Source organism: Aphelocoma coerulescens, chromosome 5 (assembly GCF_041296385.1).
Source record: "Aphelocoma coerulescens isolate FSJ_1873_10779 chromosome 5, UR_Acoe_1.0, whole genome shotgun sequence".
In the NCBI taxonomy this organism is placed as follows: Eukaryota; Metazoa; Chordata; class Aves; order Passeriformes; family Corvidae; genus Aphelocoma; species Aphelocoma coerulescens.
In genome coordinates this window covers 51192439-51211918 of record NC_091019.1, presented here as the reverse complement: position 1 = coordinate 51211918, position 19480 = coordinate 51192439, and the positions used below count along the sequence as shown (strand labels likewise).

The following is a 19480-nucleotide window of genomic DNA, read 5'->3' as shown; positions in this document are numbered from 1 at the left end:
TATTAGACTGATGTATACAGAAGGGTAACAAAGCTTTCCTTACTGTTCCCTCCATGGTACTAAAGAGCAATCTCTTCTTAGACTGCATGGTCTGGATGTCAAGTGGGCAGAAACAGCTCACATGCAGTCAGCTTGGTACCAAAGCTACAGAGGTGAACAGCAGTTTGGATTGCTTGTTCTTCTCCCCTTCCTTGTGCTTCTTTGTTTTTTATTGTCTGTTTTTGAACAGCTTAATCCTTAGGGTACAGGAATGTGGCATTGTATTTTGGAACTTGTTAGATTTGGAGTGACTGTAGCAAGCAGGTTATGCATGTCATAATACCATCTGATTCACCCTGCTGGGGTAGTCACAGCTGTTATGATACTCAAACTTGGCCCATAATTAATATAAAATTTATATTGTTTATCCATTTAAAATTGTTTGATGCTTACCTTGCAACATACAAACTATTTCATGCCTTAACTTTAAGGTGTCATGGGAAGCTGGCTAGTTTGAAGTGCAAGCCTTTATCACTATTGTAAAGCAATTGTAACTGAGCCAGAGTAGCATTAATTAGAATTCTTGTTGTATTATTGTTATATCTTTAACTGTGGAGGATCATATAACCAATTCCAGGAAGATGCCTGTTCATGTTGAACAGAGAAAGTTACAATTTCTCTGCTATGATACAAAAATTCTGATTTCTTTGAAAAATTCTTCTGAAATCTGATGTTTCATATGTATTATGATAGTTTATGTACAACAGTATCAAGCTATAACCTTTTCTGATGTTTTAATTTCATAGGGATATTCTTTCGTTGCACCTTCTATTTTGTTTAAACGCAATGCAGCTACAGTAGATCCTTTTCAGTTCTATGTGGGGGATGAGCGACCTGGAGCTACAACTATTGCTAGAAGTGCTATGATGAAGGTAATAATAATATCAAGACCTAAATTAATTTGGTTAAATTAAAACTGTGTATAACTTCCCAAGCAGCTAGGCTACAGATTACAAAATAGGCATCATTCATTTTTCAGTTCTCTGTAATGGCTCCTCAGATGATCCAAGCATCTGATGATCCATCAAATCTTTCATGTGATACTATTAAGAAGTGGTTGAAGTTTGATCTGAAAAGTGAGATGATTGTCTAGTTTTCCAGAAGACTGAAGTATAGTAGTAATAATAATAATACTCCTGCTAGTTCTTGTTCAGCCAACCATTGTAGATATTTTTGAAGCTACTTTAATAATATCATAATTCCTTCTATGTTATATTTACCCAAAAGAGTGTATACTCGTGTGAAGCCTTATAAGAACACATGCTATTGTGATGTCCTCAAATGAGCACATAGTTTTGTGGATAAATGTATGTATGACCATTTTTGATCCTGTTTGTCTGAATATTTTGTATCTTCAACTGTTGTAATAGTAATGATTTATTTAGTGGTTGTTTGTTTAATGTAATGTAAGCTTTACTCTTTGATTGTTAGAATAATTTTTATGCATTTTATTAAATAAAATGTAAGATTAATTTTATTAAAAAGAGAGCTCTTTTACAATTTTAAATGTAGATAAAAAATTCTCATGGAACTTTACTCTTTGTCTTTGACTGTGTATACTAAAAGTATTCTGCAAAACTAAATACAGACAGTTTCCTAACAGGACTCTCCATTTTATCATCATTATGAACTGGATCTGAAAGAGAAACCATTGGGAGAAGGAAGTTTTTCCATTTGTCGAAAGTGCTTACACAAGAAAACTAGCCAAGAGTATGCAGTAAAAATAATTAGCAAAAGGTATAAATATTCTATAAGACAATAAAAATATTTTCTTTGCTTACTGTCACCCATGGAGTAGAATAATGTTCACTACATTTTTGGAAGTAGAAAAATAACTTTAAAATTATTTCCTGTTCTGTGAATCTACAGACACTTACTGCAGGACCTTTAAGAGATTCTGAGAGTCTTTTGAAATAAAATGTTATTCTTCTTGGGACACAAGAAGAAACCTAGAGAGTACTTTTCTGGTTCCTAGTTGTATTCTACCATTATTTCCCCTGATTTTGCTCCTAACAAAGTAAGATTTAAGGCTCTTCTATCTTGAGACTGAAGCGAACTGAACGTAGGCTTATGCTAGCTCCTTCTCCTAGGCAGCCCAATTGATTGCCTAGGATACTGCTTTTAAGAATGGTCTGCAATGTGGGTTGCCTCAGATCTAATTGTGTGTGTGTGTGTATAAAATGGAATTAGACTATGGAATTGTAAGTTGCATCTTGTTTCCTGGGTGTTCCACAGAGAACACTACAGTGGAAGCAGCTGACTTGTTTTGTACACGAGTACTGTCTGGTTCTCTTCCAGAATGGATATCTCTGGGAGTTTCTGCCCAGAGAAAAATAAAGATAAGGGATTCTTTGAGGAGCAGATGGATTTTTTTCTTCATTTTGCAGAGTTCATTAGTAAGTACGTCCCTAGTATGTTGTAGAATGCTGGCAGGAAAGTAGAACTATTCTGCTATCAGAATGATAGTTCACAGTGATCTCTTGTCCAAGACATTTGGCTGTACCTCTGTTTTTCCAAGCTCTGGAAGAAGCTGTCCACCAGACTTAAGTGTTTCATCATATGCTTTTTCAATAGGATAAGTTCAAGAACAAGAAGCCAAAGTGTAGGTGTCTGACTTAGTTTTCTGAGGTCTGCTAAATTAATGGAGGCCTGCCTAAAACTATCTTGCACTAGAAATGGGATTCAGTAACTTAAACATAGGCATCTACGTAGTGCCATTTTTTAGCATCTGTTGGTGTCTTCTCTGTCCTCCAGTTCCCATCAGTCTTGTGACTACTACCTTTGTGTAGATGTCTTCATGGCTGATGTCATCTTGCAGGCTCTTCCTTCCTATGCTTAGGCCTCTGAATCCTACTCTAGGTATGTATGTTGCAGTGGACTAGTTCACCCTGTAAGATGGAGTTACGAGAATTTCACTCATTATGAGACCTTAAACAAGTAGTGTGTGGTAGACATTGGGTATTTTAATGTGGAAATCTCTGCCATGTGTCTACACTCACAAGTTTTTTCTGTGGTACTGGCTGAGCTGTAGGTTAGTGCTCCCATCTCATCTTAAGATAGTGTGTTTTGTTTCTGGATAACAGTGAGCAGACTAGTATTGACTTTTCTCCTATAACTTAACTTTTAGAAATTATGTCCCTAAATTTTATTATTCACGGGTTCTTTTGCTCTTTCTCCTTCATCTTGGTGGCTCAGGCTAAATGAAGGTAAGAAGTGATCTGTATACAGAGATTTGAAATTTTTTTTAGGATTGCAGGGTGTGAGCAGACTCAGCATGTTTGTACAGTATTTGGAGTTAGCAGTAAACCCACATGCTGAACAGTTGGCCAAAACCCAACTTGAATAAGAATCTCTAAATACTATTGCTCTGGGGAGCACACCAGTAAATCTTGCTAAAAGGAAAAGTATAAGAAGTTTCTAGCACCTTCTCTGCCTCAAAGTCTTTCACTCCTACTGGGCAAATGTGCCCAAAACCAGAATCTTAGACCTAGGGAAACCTTTTCATGATACTTGAGGTGAAAGCTGGGATGGACAGTTCCTCTGTGGTGTTGCTTTTTAATAGTGCTGGACGTGCCCCCAGCCAACAATTTTAGGTTTATCTGTGTGTCTGATGACCACTGAAACAGTGGATCTCTGTAAACTTGCTTGAGTTACTGTTCTGGAACATCCCATTTGTTTCTCACAAGGTTGTTTAAAATCTGAGATGGTAACTATTTACCGAGAGGAAGTATTTCGAAAAGCCCACATACAAATTTCAAAGGTTTACGCTCATGATGCCTTTTTCATCTATTTCCAAGGTCCACTTCCTTCTGTTAGTAGTTTAGGGAGAAAGACTCTGAGAGTCAGGTTTTTTAATTCCTTAAGGACCTGAAGTCACTTTCAGTTAAAAAACTTCACCAGCAGAGATGCAGATGGAACAGCTTAGTTTACTTGTTGATTATATGAAGCCTACAAGAAAGACAGAATTCTCTTGCTCAGAATTCTCATTGTGATTCTCATCCTAATTAGGGAAAAAAAAGCAAACAAAAATTAAGAACACGTGTGGTGAGAGATTCTGTTTGTATCTGTTACCTGTAAAGCCGTTCTCTGAGTCAGTACAGGGTTAGCCTTTCTTGGAGAGAGTTTTGGCAAAAATTTTCAGGCATTAATTGCCAAAAATAAATCAATATATCTAAGTAGTGGAAAAAAATGTTCTTCTCTGTCACCATTCATGCAGCTTTTATAATGAGCACCATTTTCACTTTTTATGGCTGTAGATTTCAGTACTTGAAAGAGAATTTATGCAGTGATTTTTCTCCAGAGGTAGTCTCTTATCTCTTCCATTTCAGATTTTTACAATGGTCTGTTTTGGGGGTCATTTGCATAACACAATTCATATATAGACAATGTTTCTCTTTTTCTAGTAGAGCTCATATTTTACATACCATTTTGGAAGTACTTATCCCCATTAAGAATGGAATAGGATTGGGCCAAGATAAAGGTGAACTAACAAATATTGGTAGTAACAGAGGTGAAGTCAAATTGCTCTGGACTAAGCGCATGGTTTGTTTTAGATAGAAACTATTCTATAATATCACATCAGCTTTTGCTGTAGGAAGTTGCAATTGCATTGAAAACAGTATTTGAATTGGGTGTGGGTTTTTTAATGTACTAAATTGCAGGGTTATGGGGAGAGTTGTTCTCCACTTATTTTTAATATGCATTTAATTGTGTTCAAGTGGTTGTAATAGTAAAAAAATCTGGATTGCAAGCAGTTAAAAAATAACACTTGGAATGTGCAATTTGCTCAGTAAAATTGGTACAAAATGACTGCTCAATTTTTCCAGAATGGAAGCCAACACCCAGAGGGAAATAACAGCTCTGAGACTCTGCGAAGGACACCCGAATGTAGTGAAGTTACATGAAGTTTTTCATGACCAGGTATTTTGAAGAAACTATAATCAGCACCTAGCAAACACATTGCCATGTGTTTTCCCAAGAACCTTTTGGACTTAAGCATACTGTAACTGTGGAGGCAACTTTTTTCCTAGGGCTTTTGTCTAATCATGATAGAAGATGAAGCAAAAATTCTGCATTCAAATGATCTTGCAGTTACTTTAGCAAATCAAAACAGTATGTGAAAAAATTAGAGGCTTGGATTCTGTTTGTTGTTCTGTTCTTCATTGTCTTTGTTAACCATCCTACAATTGGGATTGTGGCCCAATTTCTGTATCTATGATACTGAAATGTGTTATCACCTTTCCCCCAGAGTCATCATAAATCTTAAAATAGTATTTGTGAATTAATTTAGAAATGTTGCAAATGAAGATTATATATCTAGCATCTTTTCCTACACATTAGTAACTTAATGGAGATAACCAAATAGCTTGCCAAGTTACCAAATGTGAAAATAGAGCCTCTATTTGAAAGTGCATTAAGATCAGTTTATTTAGATACCTTGTCTTTTTCCTTTAATGTAATGTAAACTCCACAGCATGTAATAAACCATAATTTGATCTGAATTGAAAGTTGGCTCTGGTTTGAGCTAGGGTTTGGACCAGATGTCCTATAGAGCTCCCTTCCAGCCTAGACTATTCTGTGGTTCTGGTCTATGATTTTGTAATGGAACAAGGGGTCTCTGGCCTCTCCACATATCCCAGTCTGTCCCCCTCAAGCTGTTAATACTGGGGCCAGCAGAGAGCTCATGTAGAGCGCTTCTAAAATGAGTTGAGAGGATACACTATCTGTACTGTAATTTTTAACAAGAAAACCCTTTTTTTCGCATATAGGTACAGTATGAGTACACGTGTAGAACAGGACACTTCTTTCCTTTGATTAAATTGAATGTACTAAATTAAGAAAAATGTTCTCCAGACTGCTCTGCAACTGAATAGGCTGCTCTAAACCAATCAACCCCCACTGTTTTTTTAGCTGCTTCTGGTAGCTCCCAGGTTACCTTTCAGATTACCTGCTGACAATATTCTGAAGACCAAAACTGATGAAAATTTTCTAGTTTTGACCTTTCTGCAGTTTGTCTTAATAAAAATAATTTCCAGTATTTAACTTGCTCTGATATCAGTTTGTTCAAATTCTACATTAGTATTCCAATCATGTAATATTGGGTTGCAGTCTCTTGATGAGCCAGAAGTTTTCTAGTGAAAAAAGTCTCGTTATCCTTTCCAATTTCCCTGTCAGCTACTCCTAAGGCATAAAGAAAGCTTGCAGCAGAGGATATCATTCAAGCACTACTAGACACCTTGCTTATTCTAAGAAGTTACTGCTTTCTGTCCACATAGCTCTGCTTGTGTTCTTTGGTATCTAAAGTGTACGCTTTCTGACTTTTGCTTTGAATTCCATTTTTTGGCCTCTTCCCAGAAGTTTTTGCTCTGCTTGCAACTTTTTGTTACTGTCATTCAGGGGAGGGAAGGGCTAGAAGCTGTGGCAAGCCTACATCCATTGCTTTTTGAGAATGCTGACTTCACTTCCCCGTTCCATGAAGTCTGCTGTTTGTCTAATGGCAACACATTTGAATTGCAATTGACTGTGTGCCAATGTCTTTGACCCTGCTTATTGATGGCCTTGAAAAGAGCAACCTTCTAAAAACCCATTGCTTCTTTAATTTTAAAAAATGCTCTTTAATTTTTGGGAAGGTGTCCCATGTAATTCTAATGATGGAGTAGTTTTGGCTACTACTCTGCAGGGGATAAAATCACAAGTTCTAGATAATCCTTGAATCAGAGGTAAAGTGTCAGGGTGTTTTTAAAGGATTTCATAACATTTAAGAGGTCAACTCCTTATGCATATTAATAGATATATATCTTTATATCAGAAGAGGCTTAAGCAGCAGAAGTTTAGCTTTTTCCAGCTTTACTTGTTAGCCTAAGTAAAGCCATTTCATCTCCCTAAAAATTTATCCATTTAGCTGGTGTTTTTGTTAATAAATATGGGTGCACGTGGGGAAGACATCATTCTTCAGTCTCAACAAGATTGATGGAAAACATGCCATCTGAGATTTGGTGCTTTGTTTGGCCTTCCAAATTGCTACAAGCAGCAGTGCTATTTTTTCAAATGTTGAGAACCTGTCAGAATAGCACCTAGCTCCTGAGTGAGCGTTGGTTTGTAATGTTAAATTTCTAACATGCTGTATTTTTCTTTATTGTTTCAGCTTCACACATTCCTAGTAATGGAATTACTGAAGGGAGGAGAATTGCTTGAGCGTATTCAGAAAAAGAAACATTTCAGTGAGACTGAAGCCAGTCACATTATGCGCAGACTTGTTTCAGCAGTGAGCCATATGCACGATGTAGGAGTAGTCCATAGAGATCTGAAGCCTGAGGTATAGTGATTGTAGATACATGTTTAGACAATAAGTTATTAAATGTCTGGAATGTGATGTATCTCTGTTTCTCCAGCCTTTGTTACAGAGTTTTCTATTTCTGTATTTTAAATAAAATGTTACCACTTTTACTTTGCAAATTCTGTAGATATTTTTCTGTTCATAGGTAAAAGTAACTGTTAGGAAACATTTTTAGTTCTGTAGGCAATCTCTACTCTTGTTTAAAAACATTCTTTGCCTATTTGGAGACATTTTTCACTTTCATATTTATTGTATGAAACAGTTCATAAGCAGAGCTAGGTTGCTTGGGTACTTTGCCTGTACATTTCCACCTTTTGTTTGATCTTAATTTCCTCAGCAGGGCTTCTTTTCCAGTTAAGCACAAAATGCGGACTAATAGAGATGTGCGATTTGAGTTCAGTGAGTTCAGTAGTTTTCCAAAAGAAACAATTTATCAGTATGTATTTTTTAGTGACTGCTTTTCTGATACTTTGTTGTTCAGCAACATCTTGCCTTCTAGACCATTCAGTTTACTCTTATAAAGTTGACCACTGGCTTTGTTCTGCTTCCTGGAGCCAGTGTTTCTTGGGTGCTTTTGCCAGCAGTGGGTTGGGATGTGTTTTCTTGAGCCTGAAAATAGTGTAGGTTAATGTTGATTCATCCAGTAAGGATGTTATATTGCAGGGTGATTACAGCCCTCATACCCCAGGAAATAGCTGTTCCTTTTGTATCTGGACTTAAAAAATAATCCATCATTCCTACTATCTTTTTGTAATATACCTTCTGTGATATGAAAAACTTGGTATTTTATAGTAATTCCAATTCAGCTGGTAAAGAGGTCTTGTAGGTATTGCTAGTTGGTTTTGAAAACCAATCCAAAAGATATGAGTTTGAAAGAATCTCTGTCCTGGGCTCCTGTTGTAAGTAAACAGTTAAAGAGGGGCTATTTTGAAATGCTAATGTGTGAGTTGAAAAAGTCATCAGAGAAACTTTCTCCAAGAGTCACATCATCAGGGTAAGGAAACATCTTTAGAAACAAGTAATTATTAAAAGGACAAAACCCAACCCCCCTTTCTCTCTTCGATTCTTACCATCTTAGTCTTACTACCACTTTGAATATAAAGGCACAGTAAAGCAGAGCTTCAGCTGCATGGTAAATTAGGCAGTCTTCAATTTTACATTATGTTCAAGAACAGAAGTCTGCGAAGTCCAAGTATGAAGAGTTAGCAAACAGCTTGCAGAGTCTATTGCCTCCCCAAAGTTGGACTTAACCTGCTCATCTCCTTCCTGCTTGTTGTTTTGAAAGTTACTATTTTAGGTTCTGACATGAATTTAGTATGGGATATGCAGGTTTCCCAATATAGATATGGTTCGTGCACTTCTCTGTAAAAAGATATATAAGAAATTCTGTTGCTTTTCTAAGAATTCCATTCAGATTTTTTTGATGTTCAACTTTGACATCTAATGTGCTACTAATAATTCTTCTTTTAGAAGTCTGGCTGCTTAAATGTAGCTAAGGATGAGACTTTCTGAATTTCATGAACTGAAAGACTTCTATTTAGCAGTAGTAATTAGGTCACATGTGTTGGTCTACAAAACAGAGGAACAGTATTGGTTAGAAAATAGAGAATTCATAGGAATAAAGAGTCTGTGTAGCATACGTGACCATATTTGGAGCCTCTCAGTAGAGGATTTGAGGACTGTTTCTGTGATCATTAATCTGTAAACTGGGTTCTAAAGGTATTACAACAAAACATAACAAATAAGAGAGACTTGTTTTTATATATCCATAAAATATATGTGGAATATAGCTGTAAATATTTGGGGGATAGGAGGGTTCTGAAACACACTTTATTTGCCTAATCAACAGGGAAGCCTGAACCCTATGTAGGATACTTGGACTGTACCTTTCTTTCCATGCATAACCAATTTAATTTTTGTCTTAAGAAAGGTCTTTTTAAACTAATGTTACTCATTCTTGTAGACTATATAACATCACCATAGAAAAAGGACAATTATATTAATCACTTAGCCTTGTTGTATGAGTATTTTTGCTGATATTCAGCTTCCTTCAGATACATTTTGCACAACAATTAAAAACTGACTTCTCTGAATGTGCATTAATCTATTACAGCAGTACAGAAAGCAAAAATACTAAAATACTGTTTTGTAGCAGCTATTTTCTTTTATCCATAATGAATGCTCTCAGGTTCTCCTTATTGATCTGCTGGCAGCCTAGCAATCATTTTTTACCCTTGTTTATGAGTTTGAAATTAATTACTTTGTGTGAGTCATTCACCTTTTGTATTACAAAAGGGCTGTAGGATTTCTAATATTGAGATGTTTCTTAGCATTCATAGATTAAACAGTAAAGGCAATAGCAAAATTATGCTCTTCTTTCAAAAGCTGAAGGGAAGAGTAGAATAAGCTTATAATTCATCTTGGCCTCAGACAGTTTTTCTATGAGTTAGCTCCCCTCTTGTATCTTCCTTGGCAGATGTAAATACTTGGGGGGGGGAGAAAAAGAAGCAGATTGCCTTATATTTTCCAAACTGATAACAGCTTGTCTGTCTTCAAGTCCAAAGTGCCACATTCTAGTGTGTAAAGCTGGAATTCTCAGGATTACTGTACCACTGTCTCTACCTTGATGTAAGGACTAGGTTTGTGGTGGGACTGTTATGTGGCCTTCAGTGCTTGAATGCCATCGGTACCAGGTCTCTTCCAGAACACGTCCGTACTAGCTTTGCCACCTATGCCAGCAAAGACAGCTCTGAGTGCAACCTCTGAGCTATTGGTGCACTTCCTAACACCACTTCATACCAAGGTACATCTTTTTACCACAATCCTTCACTTTCAAATGACTCTTGTGCGTTATTGTCCTCAGGACAATAATGTGTTACCACTTGAGTACCAAAGACAATGCAGTCACAAGACAGGACAAGCAGTGGGAGTCCCCCTTACAAGAAAGCTGTTGTTCACAACATGTCAGAAGGAAGTGTAAGCTTAAGAAAATTTGCTTTTGTTTGAGGAAGAAGGCAATTCTTCCATCTCCAGACATGTTGAGGTCTTAGCTTTTTCTTGTCAGTGTTCCCTGAATTCTTTTCTCCACTGTTCTCTGCTACATGTCCATTTTCATTACTAATTTCAGAACTGCCCTGACTTGCAGGTATGCAGAGGGCAGGTAACCACATCACATTTCTTACAACCCAGAGTATTGTTATTTTCACTTTTCTCTTCTTTCCCCCAGTGTCTCGCAGTTCACCTTTCCTCTAAATAATGGAAAATTTTCTGCAGTAATAAATGTAGCAAAATAATTATAACTAATTTTCTACCCAGGGCGGGTATTGATTTTTGTCTTTGCTTTTCAGAATTTACTATTTACAGATGAGACTGATAATTCAGAAATAAAAATAATTGATTTTGGCTTTGCTCGTTTAAAACCACCTGATAATCAACCTCTTAAGACTCCGTGTTTTACTCTTCATTATGCTGCCCCGGAGCTCTTGAATCACAATGGTTATGATGAGTCTTGTGATCTGTGGAGTTTGGGGGTCATTTTGGTGAGTGCTTGAAGTTTTTAACTGTAACTTTATTGCATGTATTTACTTTTTGTTAAAATGCAAAGGACTTGAAATTATTTCAGACGTGAATTGGGTATATGCTGAATTCAAGGGAGGTGAAAACACTGCTGCACAAATAATACGTTCTGAAGACAGATCTTTTCCAGGGACAGAATTTTTTTTTTTTACCAAGTAGGAAATAAAATTTAACATTCTTGGGAATGAAAAAATTACTTGATACAGTCAGCTTCTTGCAAAGAGATAAGCATGCTAGGGGATTTTACAGGCATCCATATAATCTCTCTACAGTTTCAATTCAGAGAAGGAATCCACCTGTATTTTGATCTACAGAAAATTAGTTTCATTAGATATAAATACAGTAGAAATATATTTTCTTCATAGCTTCCTGGAATGGATGAATGTTTGTTTTCTAACAAGGACTCCAGAGAAAGTCTTGCATGTTTTAAATTTTCTATAGCCTTAAAGTTATGCTCGTCCAAGTTTTATTGCATAGCATTGGTGATGCAAACAACAGCCCTTCATATTTAACAATAGAGTTGCCCATAAATATACTGTGTTTCCTAATGTTGCTTTTGTTCTTGTGGCAGTACACGATGCTATCAGGACAGGTACCTTTTCAGTCTCAAGACAGAAGTTTAACATGTACCAGTGCTTTGGAAATTATGAAGAAAATAAAAAAGGGAGAATTTTCCTTTGAAGGAGAAGCTTGGAAAAATGTTTCTGAAGAGGCTAAAGAGCTAATTCGAGGTATGTATTTATAAGTACTTCATGTTCATTATATTTTTATTTCAAAAAATAAAATTCAGAGAGCCATACAATATCTGGATGCTGTAGTCAGCACCAAAGCGTCTAACCTGACAGAGCAATATCCACAGCTTGAGCTGTATACTGACCTCTAATACAAACAACGAGTAGAGGTGGACACATCAGAATGCATTACAAATTGCTTGTACACCTAGCAGAGTTTTCTCATGTGGTAAGATGCTGGTAAGGTTAGTGGGATTAGAAGGAACTGAAGAGCTTCAGAAAAAGTGAACTCACTCTTATAACTTATTTAAAAGCAGAGTTTTTCTATTATGTTATTTTTGCTTTTCTAAAAAACCAAAACAGCTTATGAGATAAATGTCTTAAAAACTGAGCTTTTGCAGAAAATGAATTTATTACTATTTCTTTTCCATTGGCTCTTTTAATTCCTGTACCAAGACTACTTAGTGTTATTTCTGAGCTACTTCACTGACATTTGCTGTACTTTGGGTCCCCTTAAGCTTTTGAGCATCTAATTATATTTTCATCATGAGCTAGACACCTACCTTAATTCTACTTACATGGAGTTCTTAATTTCTGTAGAAGCAGACTTGTAAGGAATTTTTCTGCCAAAAATGTAGGGATTTCCAGATTCAGACTTGAGTGGATTGTGCAGGGAATCTGAGGCTTACTCTTTTGAACTTCATCCTAGACAGGTTTTAAATGAAGAAATCATTCGGTAGTTCTGAATTTGTGTAAAAAGAGATGTGAGTTACCAAACAGTTAAATATCAATTTTTTGCTTTTAAGATTCTTCTGGAGAGGATGACAGTATAATATTGTGTGAGCCTTATCTAGGATAAATATTGGCATACCCGGGATAAATATTGACATTAGTTACTTATCAAAGCAATGCATGAGATTTTATTAAGAAATATTTGCATTTTCTATTGAACAAAGATAAATAGCTCACAGTTTTAAAGAATGTAATGTGTTTCTATTAGGACTTCTTACAGTGGATCCAAACAAAAGAATTAAAATGTCCAGCCTGAGATACAACGAGTGGCTTCAGGATGGCAGCCAGCTCTCATCTAACCCTCTAATGACACCTGATAACTTAGGCTCTTCAGGAGCTGCAGTGCACACATATGTCAAAGCCACTTTCCATGTAAGTTCTGAGAAATGTTATGTCATGTGCTATGTTTTGTAATGTGTCATCTAGAGTTGTGTATGTTTTCTCTTAACAACAATACATATCTGTCCTATAATTCAGTATGTACTTATAGCTGGATTTATTTTCCTCAATAACATTTCCTCATAACATCTCTGATGGAGTACATGAAAATATGGATGATGAAGCTAGAAGAAATTTCTTGAAGATATTTATTTTCATGAGGATTTGGGCATTGAGTGCTGTTCTTGAAACGGCTATTAAAAGCACTTTATTTCTTAGAGAAATCTATTAAAAGGTCTTCAAACTTTTATAAAAAAAGACAAAACTTTAACTCAAGTAAATGTTTGACTTTTTGTCCTGATGGTTACTAAAATGAAGTAAAATTTCTGGAATATATGTATGTTTTCTGTTTTATATAATATTTTTTATATCATGGATGCTTTTTTAGTGGACTTGCTTGTCTACTCAAAAAATCATTTGAACTGCAACTGTAATTCACAAACATAGTGTTGAGTCTCATGATACCTTCCACAGAGAATAAACCAAAATTGAGCAGATTTATGCTGAAATGCTTGTGGGCTCTTTTTAGGAAGGAGAGAAGAAGAAAGTAATTGTTTCTTGGAGAGGTCCTGATTATGCAGCATAATTTGGGCTGAAAGAAAAACTTTAATTTAACAGTGTCCTCTCTGAAAATGTAGTGTTAAATAGGTGAAAGCTTAATAAAAATACTTCTAAAGTAAAAAGAACAAGGAGAGGAAGACATTAATTAATAATGTTATATATTGGCTCTTATGTACCTGTAAAAAGGCTGGTAGAATCATTCTTACAGCTACAATGGGAATTAGTCAAGAAATTACATTTTATCTTGTGATGTACCATAGACCACTCACAATAAGTGCTAAGACATAAAATGTGTTAAATCTCTTGCAAAACTTAGAATTACCTTCTATTTTTAAACAGGCCTTTAACAAGTACAAAAGGGAAGGATTTTGTCTCCAGAATGTGGACAAGGCACCTCTTGCAAAAAGAAGGAAAATGAAAAAAACAAGTACAAGCACAGAGACACGTAGCAGCTCCAGTGAAAGTTCACATTCTTCTTCCTCTCATTCTCATGGTAAAACTACACCTACAAAGACATTGCAGCCCACAAACCCTACAGACAGCAATAACCCAGAAACCATCTTCCAGTTCTCCGACTGAGAAGCAGAGAATATCCTGTCTCGAGGAGTTAAGTGGTTATAGACTTGGCAGTACCTGTATTGTCTTCTCCCACCCTTCCTCCCTGTGGCTTACAGGCTGCTACAGGAAGACGTCTTTTGCTTTAGAAATTTATTTTAATCATACCTTTTTAGCTTTGTAGTTCCATACAGTTCTTTTTAGTATTGTTTGGTATCACTGGATATAGTATAATACTGTTATACAACAAACATTGTATTCTCTGAGGGGTAAATTACTGGTGTGCAGTCAAGCTCAAGGTGAGGAGCTGTGCTGCTCATGGTACCGCTTGGAAGAAGACTGTTTCTCAGTGTCACAACCTTCCTCCCAGTTTCTTCCCCACTACTCAAAGAAAGGAAAGCTCTGTAACATATATAGAACTTTGGGATCTTCTGCTTTTACCCAAGCTCTGTGAAGAATGTTATAGAATTTGATTCTTCATGCATGTAAAGAATCATTGGTACAATGCACCAAAGCAGTATAGTACTTTAAAGCCTTTTAAATTTATGGTTACATTCTGTCCCATTTATTTGAATTTTCAGATCAAAATGAAGCACTATGGAACTCTTGTTTTGTTTTAAAAAGTAACTCCACATATCTTGTTTTAAACAACTGAGACTAGAAGTCTTAGATTTTTTTTAAATTTATTTATTTTTTTAAACGCATCTAGGGTAAAAGATATCTAATAAGGTGAGATGTCTAGTACTGTGATACAATAACTTTTTTTTTGAAGTTATTAACTTCTAAAAGATTTTACAGATTCTAAAATGTAACGCTACAAGAGAATATTAAATTTCGTATTTGATGCTTTAGAAAATGGTCACATGTTAAAATACCTATTTCAAGATTTAATTATAATTTATATTTTCTTTTTATATTTACACAATAATTTTAAAATACTAAGATTTTTTTTAAGATGAGAAAACTCCAGTTTCAACATTTGTTATTATAGGGTCCATAAACATGCATACCGAGTTATTTGAATTTTGCATTGTGCAAATATGGCAGTTTAATAGTGACTGTAAAATATTAGAATATATGTTTTATTTTTTGCACTTTATAACATCCAAGGGAGATGTTTTAGAATAAAGTGCACTCAGATCTCTCTTCCTACAAGGTGCTGAGCACTGTTTTACTGGGCTGAATGACCTGAAATCCACCATATTTGGTGGTTGTGGTCATTGTGAAGGAGAATTCTGTAGTTTGCAGGAGTGAATCCCTGTATATTACCCACTGTTTTCATTCCTTACTTTAAAATGCAAAGCTCTTTCTATCTTGCTTTTACATTGTATATAACAAATACTAGACCTGGGCACCTTGTGTAGTGTAGATGTCAACAACTTATGCACTGGGAATACTAAAGGGAAATTATATTGAACACTGTGCTTCACAACTTGTTCACTGTGGTGTTCTACAGTGAAGTATTTCCTACTGTGATAGTATAGTATGTACATAACTGTTTGGAATCATAAATGTGACTTACAGAAACATCAGCATAAACTTTTAAATCAGTATATTTTATAAATTTATGGAGAGCTCTTTTATAGCTTGTATTCTCAATGACTAGGGGTAACTTAAGTGCTAAAGATGACTCCAGTTTTGCAAATGCTTACATGTGTAAGTTTCCACTGAAGTCAGAGAGGTTCCTTGTCATATGCCTAAATTTATGTGATGGAAGACTAATTGACTAGAGGGTTTTGTTAACAGCTGTCTCTATCCTAAAGTAACCTTAATCCAAACCCTATGCAAAAAAAAAAAAAAAGGTTATAGAAATTGTTTATATCAGTGGTTTTATTTATAGAATTCTATCAGATATCAGTATTGACAAATACAATACATCCATGTTTACAGGGATTGTGTGTATCAAAACAAGGCTTCGAAGCCCAACATGTTTGTTCTGTGTTTCTTTAATATAAATAATGGCATTCTGAGGTTTTGGAATTGCTCATGTGAAATAGTTTACTACTTTCTTGATGTGAATGTCAACAGTAATTGCAGCATTAATTTCAGGTTGATGTGAATATTGAGATTTGCACTGTTTATGTAGAAGTAGTATATTTAAAGATCAGTCTATGTGCTAATAACACAACCAATTTTAAGTGGCCGATGTTAAAGTATTGAAAAATAATTGTCAATGTAATATATTCAGGTTTGCTTTCTGAATGCTCTCTTTGGAAGTAATCTCAATAGTGAACATGGCTCATTTGTAAAAGAATACTTTTCCTCTCCCGAATAAACTTGCTGTAAATACAACAAACAATCCACCATTAATACTTGTTATGCAGACAGTATAAGTGAATTGGGAGATTGGAGAACAGGTTGCTTGTGAAGTTTGCACTTTGAGCAGTTCTTGGAATTTGTTGTCTTCAGGATGAGGACAACAAAAAGCAATTTTGGTCTGATTTCATTCAAGTGTAAGAAACTTTTGGATACCGGCTGGATTTGGAATATTGTGACCCAGCTGAAAGAACTTAAATATTAGGAACACAGAACAGTTGTTTCCCTGTTGGGAAATTTAAACTGTTTCTTGACAAACTGATGAAACAACAAGAATGTTTGCACAAGATGCTAAATGCTAGAGATAATGGCTGTATTGTCAATATTTTTTTCTACACAGGTTTTCAGAGACTGTTGTGAGACTAAAATTATTAGAATACACCACTTGTATCAAAAACAACTTTTATAGCTGAATATTTCTGTGTCCTCTTTGTGCTCTCACAGTAGTTGTTTAATAAAAATTTAAACCCAGGGTATTTCTTTCGGGCAGGGCTAAGTACATTTAGGTGTCACCTTGTATTTGCTCTGAACCAGTTACCCAGGGTAGCTGAAATGTTTATGACCTCTGTCTTCTGCCTCCAGGTAACAGAGCTCTTGAGGAAGTGTATTTGACACTAAGCTGTCTGAATTTTTAGATCAGCATCTTTACATAAACAACTGCTGATGTACGCATACACTGATACAGTGAAACTTGAGTTGCGAACTAGGCAGCTCAAGAGTAAGTTTACTTCTTGTTCTGATGTCCCTGCAGGAGAGTAGTTACTCTTGGCAGAACAGTGTTTTCATCTGTTGCACAGCTTGGCACTCAAGTTCATATAAAGATCATGGGCCAAGTTTTTCATACTCAGACCACTGTTTCAAATTTGAAGTGTGCAAGTTAATCTTCATTAGTACTATAAATCCTTTATATTGCCTTGGTGAAGAGATGTTACACTGCAAATTATGTGTAAACTCAGATTTTCTTCACATTGCTGCTATACCTCAATCAGCTTTAATGTCTAGTAATGGTATCTGTCTGCTGTCAGAAATACAGTGCTGTCAGCAATGCTGTAGGCAGATTTGTGTGAAAAATCAAATTTCTTATCAGTAAAGATTTAAATTAGTATGGGTTTTAATCTGATCTTCAAAGTACTCAGTATCTGGTGAAGCCATTTCTTTGTAATACTTTTAGAAACACAAATACTAGTATAGTGGGTAATTCTGCTAAAGGATTTAGAGAAGTACAAAGAAAATAACATGACTTCCTGTTCCTCTGGCTTAGGAAAATTTCTGTACTTTAAGGAAAAGAATCAGTGCATTTGGCATATGTATTGTTTACTGCTATGAAAAAACCCTTATTAAATACTTTTTAAACCCCTGTTAAATACTCATTAAACAGTTGGGGGCGGGGGGTAACATGTATTGCATCTCAGAATGGATTGAGGCTTCAAATTGGCTTTGCTGATGGATGTATTTTTTCAGCCCTTTTCCATGGCTACTTTTCTGAACAAGGTAACGATTCCTACACAGCTGTATCCCTTCTCAGTCATCTGAGAACAGAATAATTCTCAGCAGAAAATACATTCATTGGTTGTAATGAAATATTGCACAAGCATCTTATATTTTTAATCTGTGCATGTGTTCTCTGCATGCATGTAGATACATGCTGTATTGCATGTCTGGATCGCAATTTAGAGTAATATGCCTTGATTAAGAGAACTTGTATGTTAAAAATTGGTTCTGGACTCACACAGGTTCAGAGGACCAGATAAGGGGGCTGCCACAGAAGAGGAAGAAGGTAATGGGAAGTCAGAGGTGAGAGGCTTCTGGGAAGATATTTTCAGGGATAATTTCTCCCCTGGCTATCTCCATCTGCATGTATTATTCACTGACTGAATTGCAAGCTTTCTTGCCAGTTGTCCAACATAAAAATATTTCCTACTTCTGCAGGTCTCTGAGTATGTGTGTATGTAGCTTTATAACATTTAGTTCATCAACTGAAATATTTGTTATGTCTCAAGTATCATTCCAGGTGTTTTTACTAAGTCGATGGTCTTCATTCTTTCCCCCATAAGTGACAGATTTTTCAAAATCCAGTTTTTACATGGCAAAACATGACATTGCCTTCCTTCAGTTGAGATAGTTGACTGAATATTCTGGATTGAGAGCACAGAATATAACACGGCTGTTTCAGCTGCAAAGAGGTAAAAGTGCTTTGATCTTTGTCTGCTGAGAAAACTTCTCAGTTTGGTCCTTTGACCCACAAGGCACTGGATTCTCTAAAAGTAGAAGAAATGCAGAGCTGTTCACTAGCTCTCACCTGCCATCACACATTTTTATATATCACATATTAAATAAATTCTGAAGGTTCAGAACACTTGTGTAGAAAAGAAAACTCAGACTGATTCCTGTAGTCTGCCCTAGAAAATAAAGTGATGCTTTCAATTACACAGACCGGCTGAAACAGTCTGGTTTGTTGTACCCAGAAACTGCAAAATGGAGAAATGCAAGAGACCTGCAATAATGTAAATTTCAAGAAAACATGTATTTTGACAACCTTCGTGTTCTGTGTGATAGAAATGGAAGACAGCAACTGGCTGGGAAACAATTATAAGTGTTAAGGTAGAGGTGTTATGGGCTGGTCTGACTAATGCTTTATTCAGCAGTAGAGAGGAATCCATATTATTGACATGTAAAATTGCTTTTAAAAATTGGCAGCCAATCTGACTGTATTTACAACATTCATGTAGAAGTCTGCTAACTTCTTTTGAAATGCCAATAATAAAGGAAAGAAAAACAGAACTCTACTCTAATTGCTTCAGGAACTGCCAGAAAACCTAACAGATGAAACTGCAAACTGATTGCAAACTTGTTACAACTTTCTTAATGCAAAGATATTTGTCAACAAATCCAGCATCAGATCTTAAAATTGGTGTCTCATTTATGTTCATCTGATTTTCCTTGGTTGTTTTTTTATTTTGTTAAATATGTAGTTGTCTTAGTATGATTGTCACCAAAGGTGTATTTTCATAAGTAGGAGAAAAATTTAAGGATTTAGGATTAGGCCTTGTGAATAACTAAAAGAAATCTGTTTCAAACATGCATATATATTACTATTTGCTGATAGAACTATGTCTAACCAAGTACATTTTATCTA

The 19480-nt window shown here is 35.7% G+C and overlaps 1 protein-coding gene across 5 annotated transcripts in view; it reads left to right on the top strand.

The window, feature by feature from the left end:
• Positions 1-17701, top strand: part of RPS6KA5 (ribosomal protein S6 kinase A5) — a 76241-nt gene extending 58540 nt beyond the window's left edge. For all 5 annotated transcript variants that reach the window (XM_069018069.1, XM_069018070.1, XM_069018074.1 and 2 more), the window contains 8 exons: positions 786-911; positions 1643-1776; positions 4866-4959; positions 7184-7354; positions 10723-10914; positions 11523-11682; positions 12683-12846; positions 13813-17701. In XM_069018069.1, coding sequence (XP_068874170.1) covers positions 786-911; positions 1643-1776; positions 4866-4959; positions 7184-7354; positions 10723-10914; positions 11523-11682; positions 12683-12846; positions 13813-14052 — 1281 coding nt within the window. In that variant the 3' untranslated portion in view covers positions 14053-17701. The remainder of the gene's footprint in view (positions 1-785; positions 912-1642; positions 1777-4865; positions 4960-7183; positions 7355-10722; positions 10915-11522; positions 11683-12682; positions 12847-13812) is intronic.
• The last annotated feature ends 1779 nt before the right edge of the window (positions 17702-19480 follow it).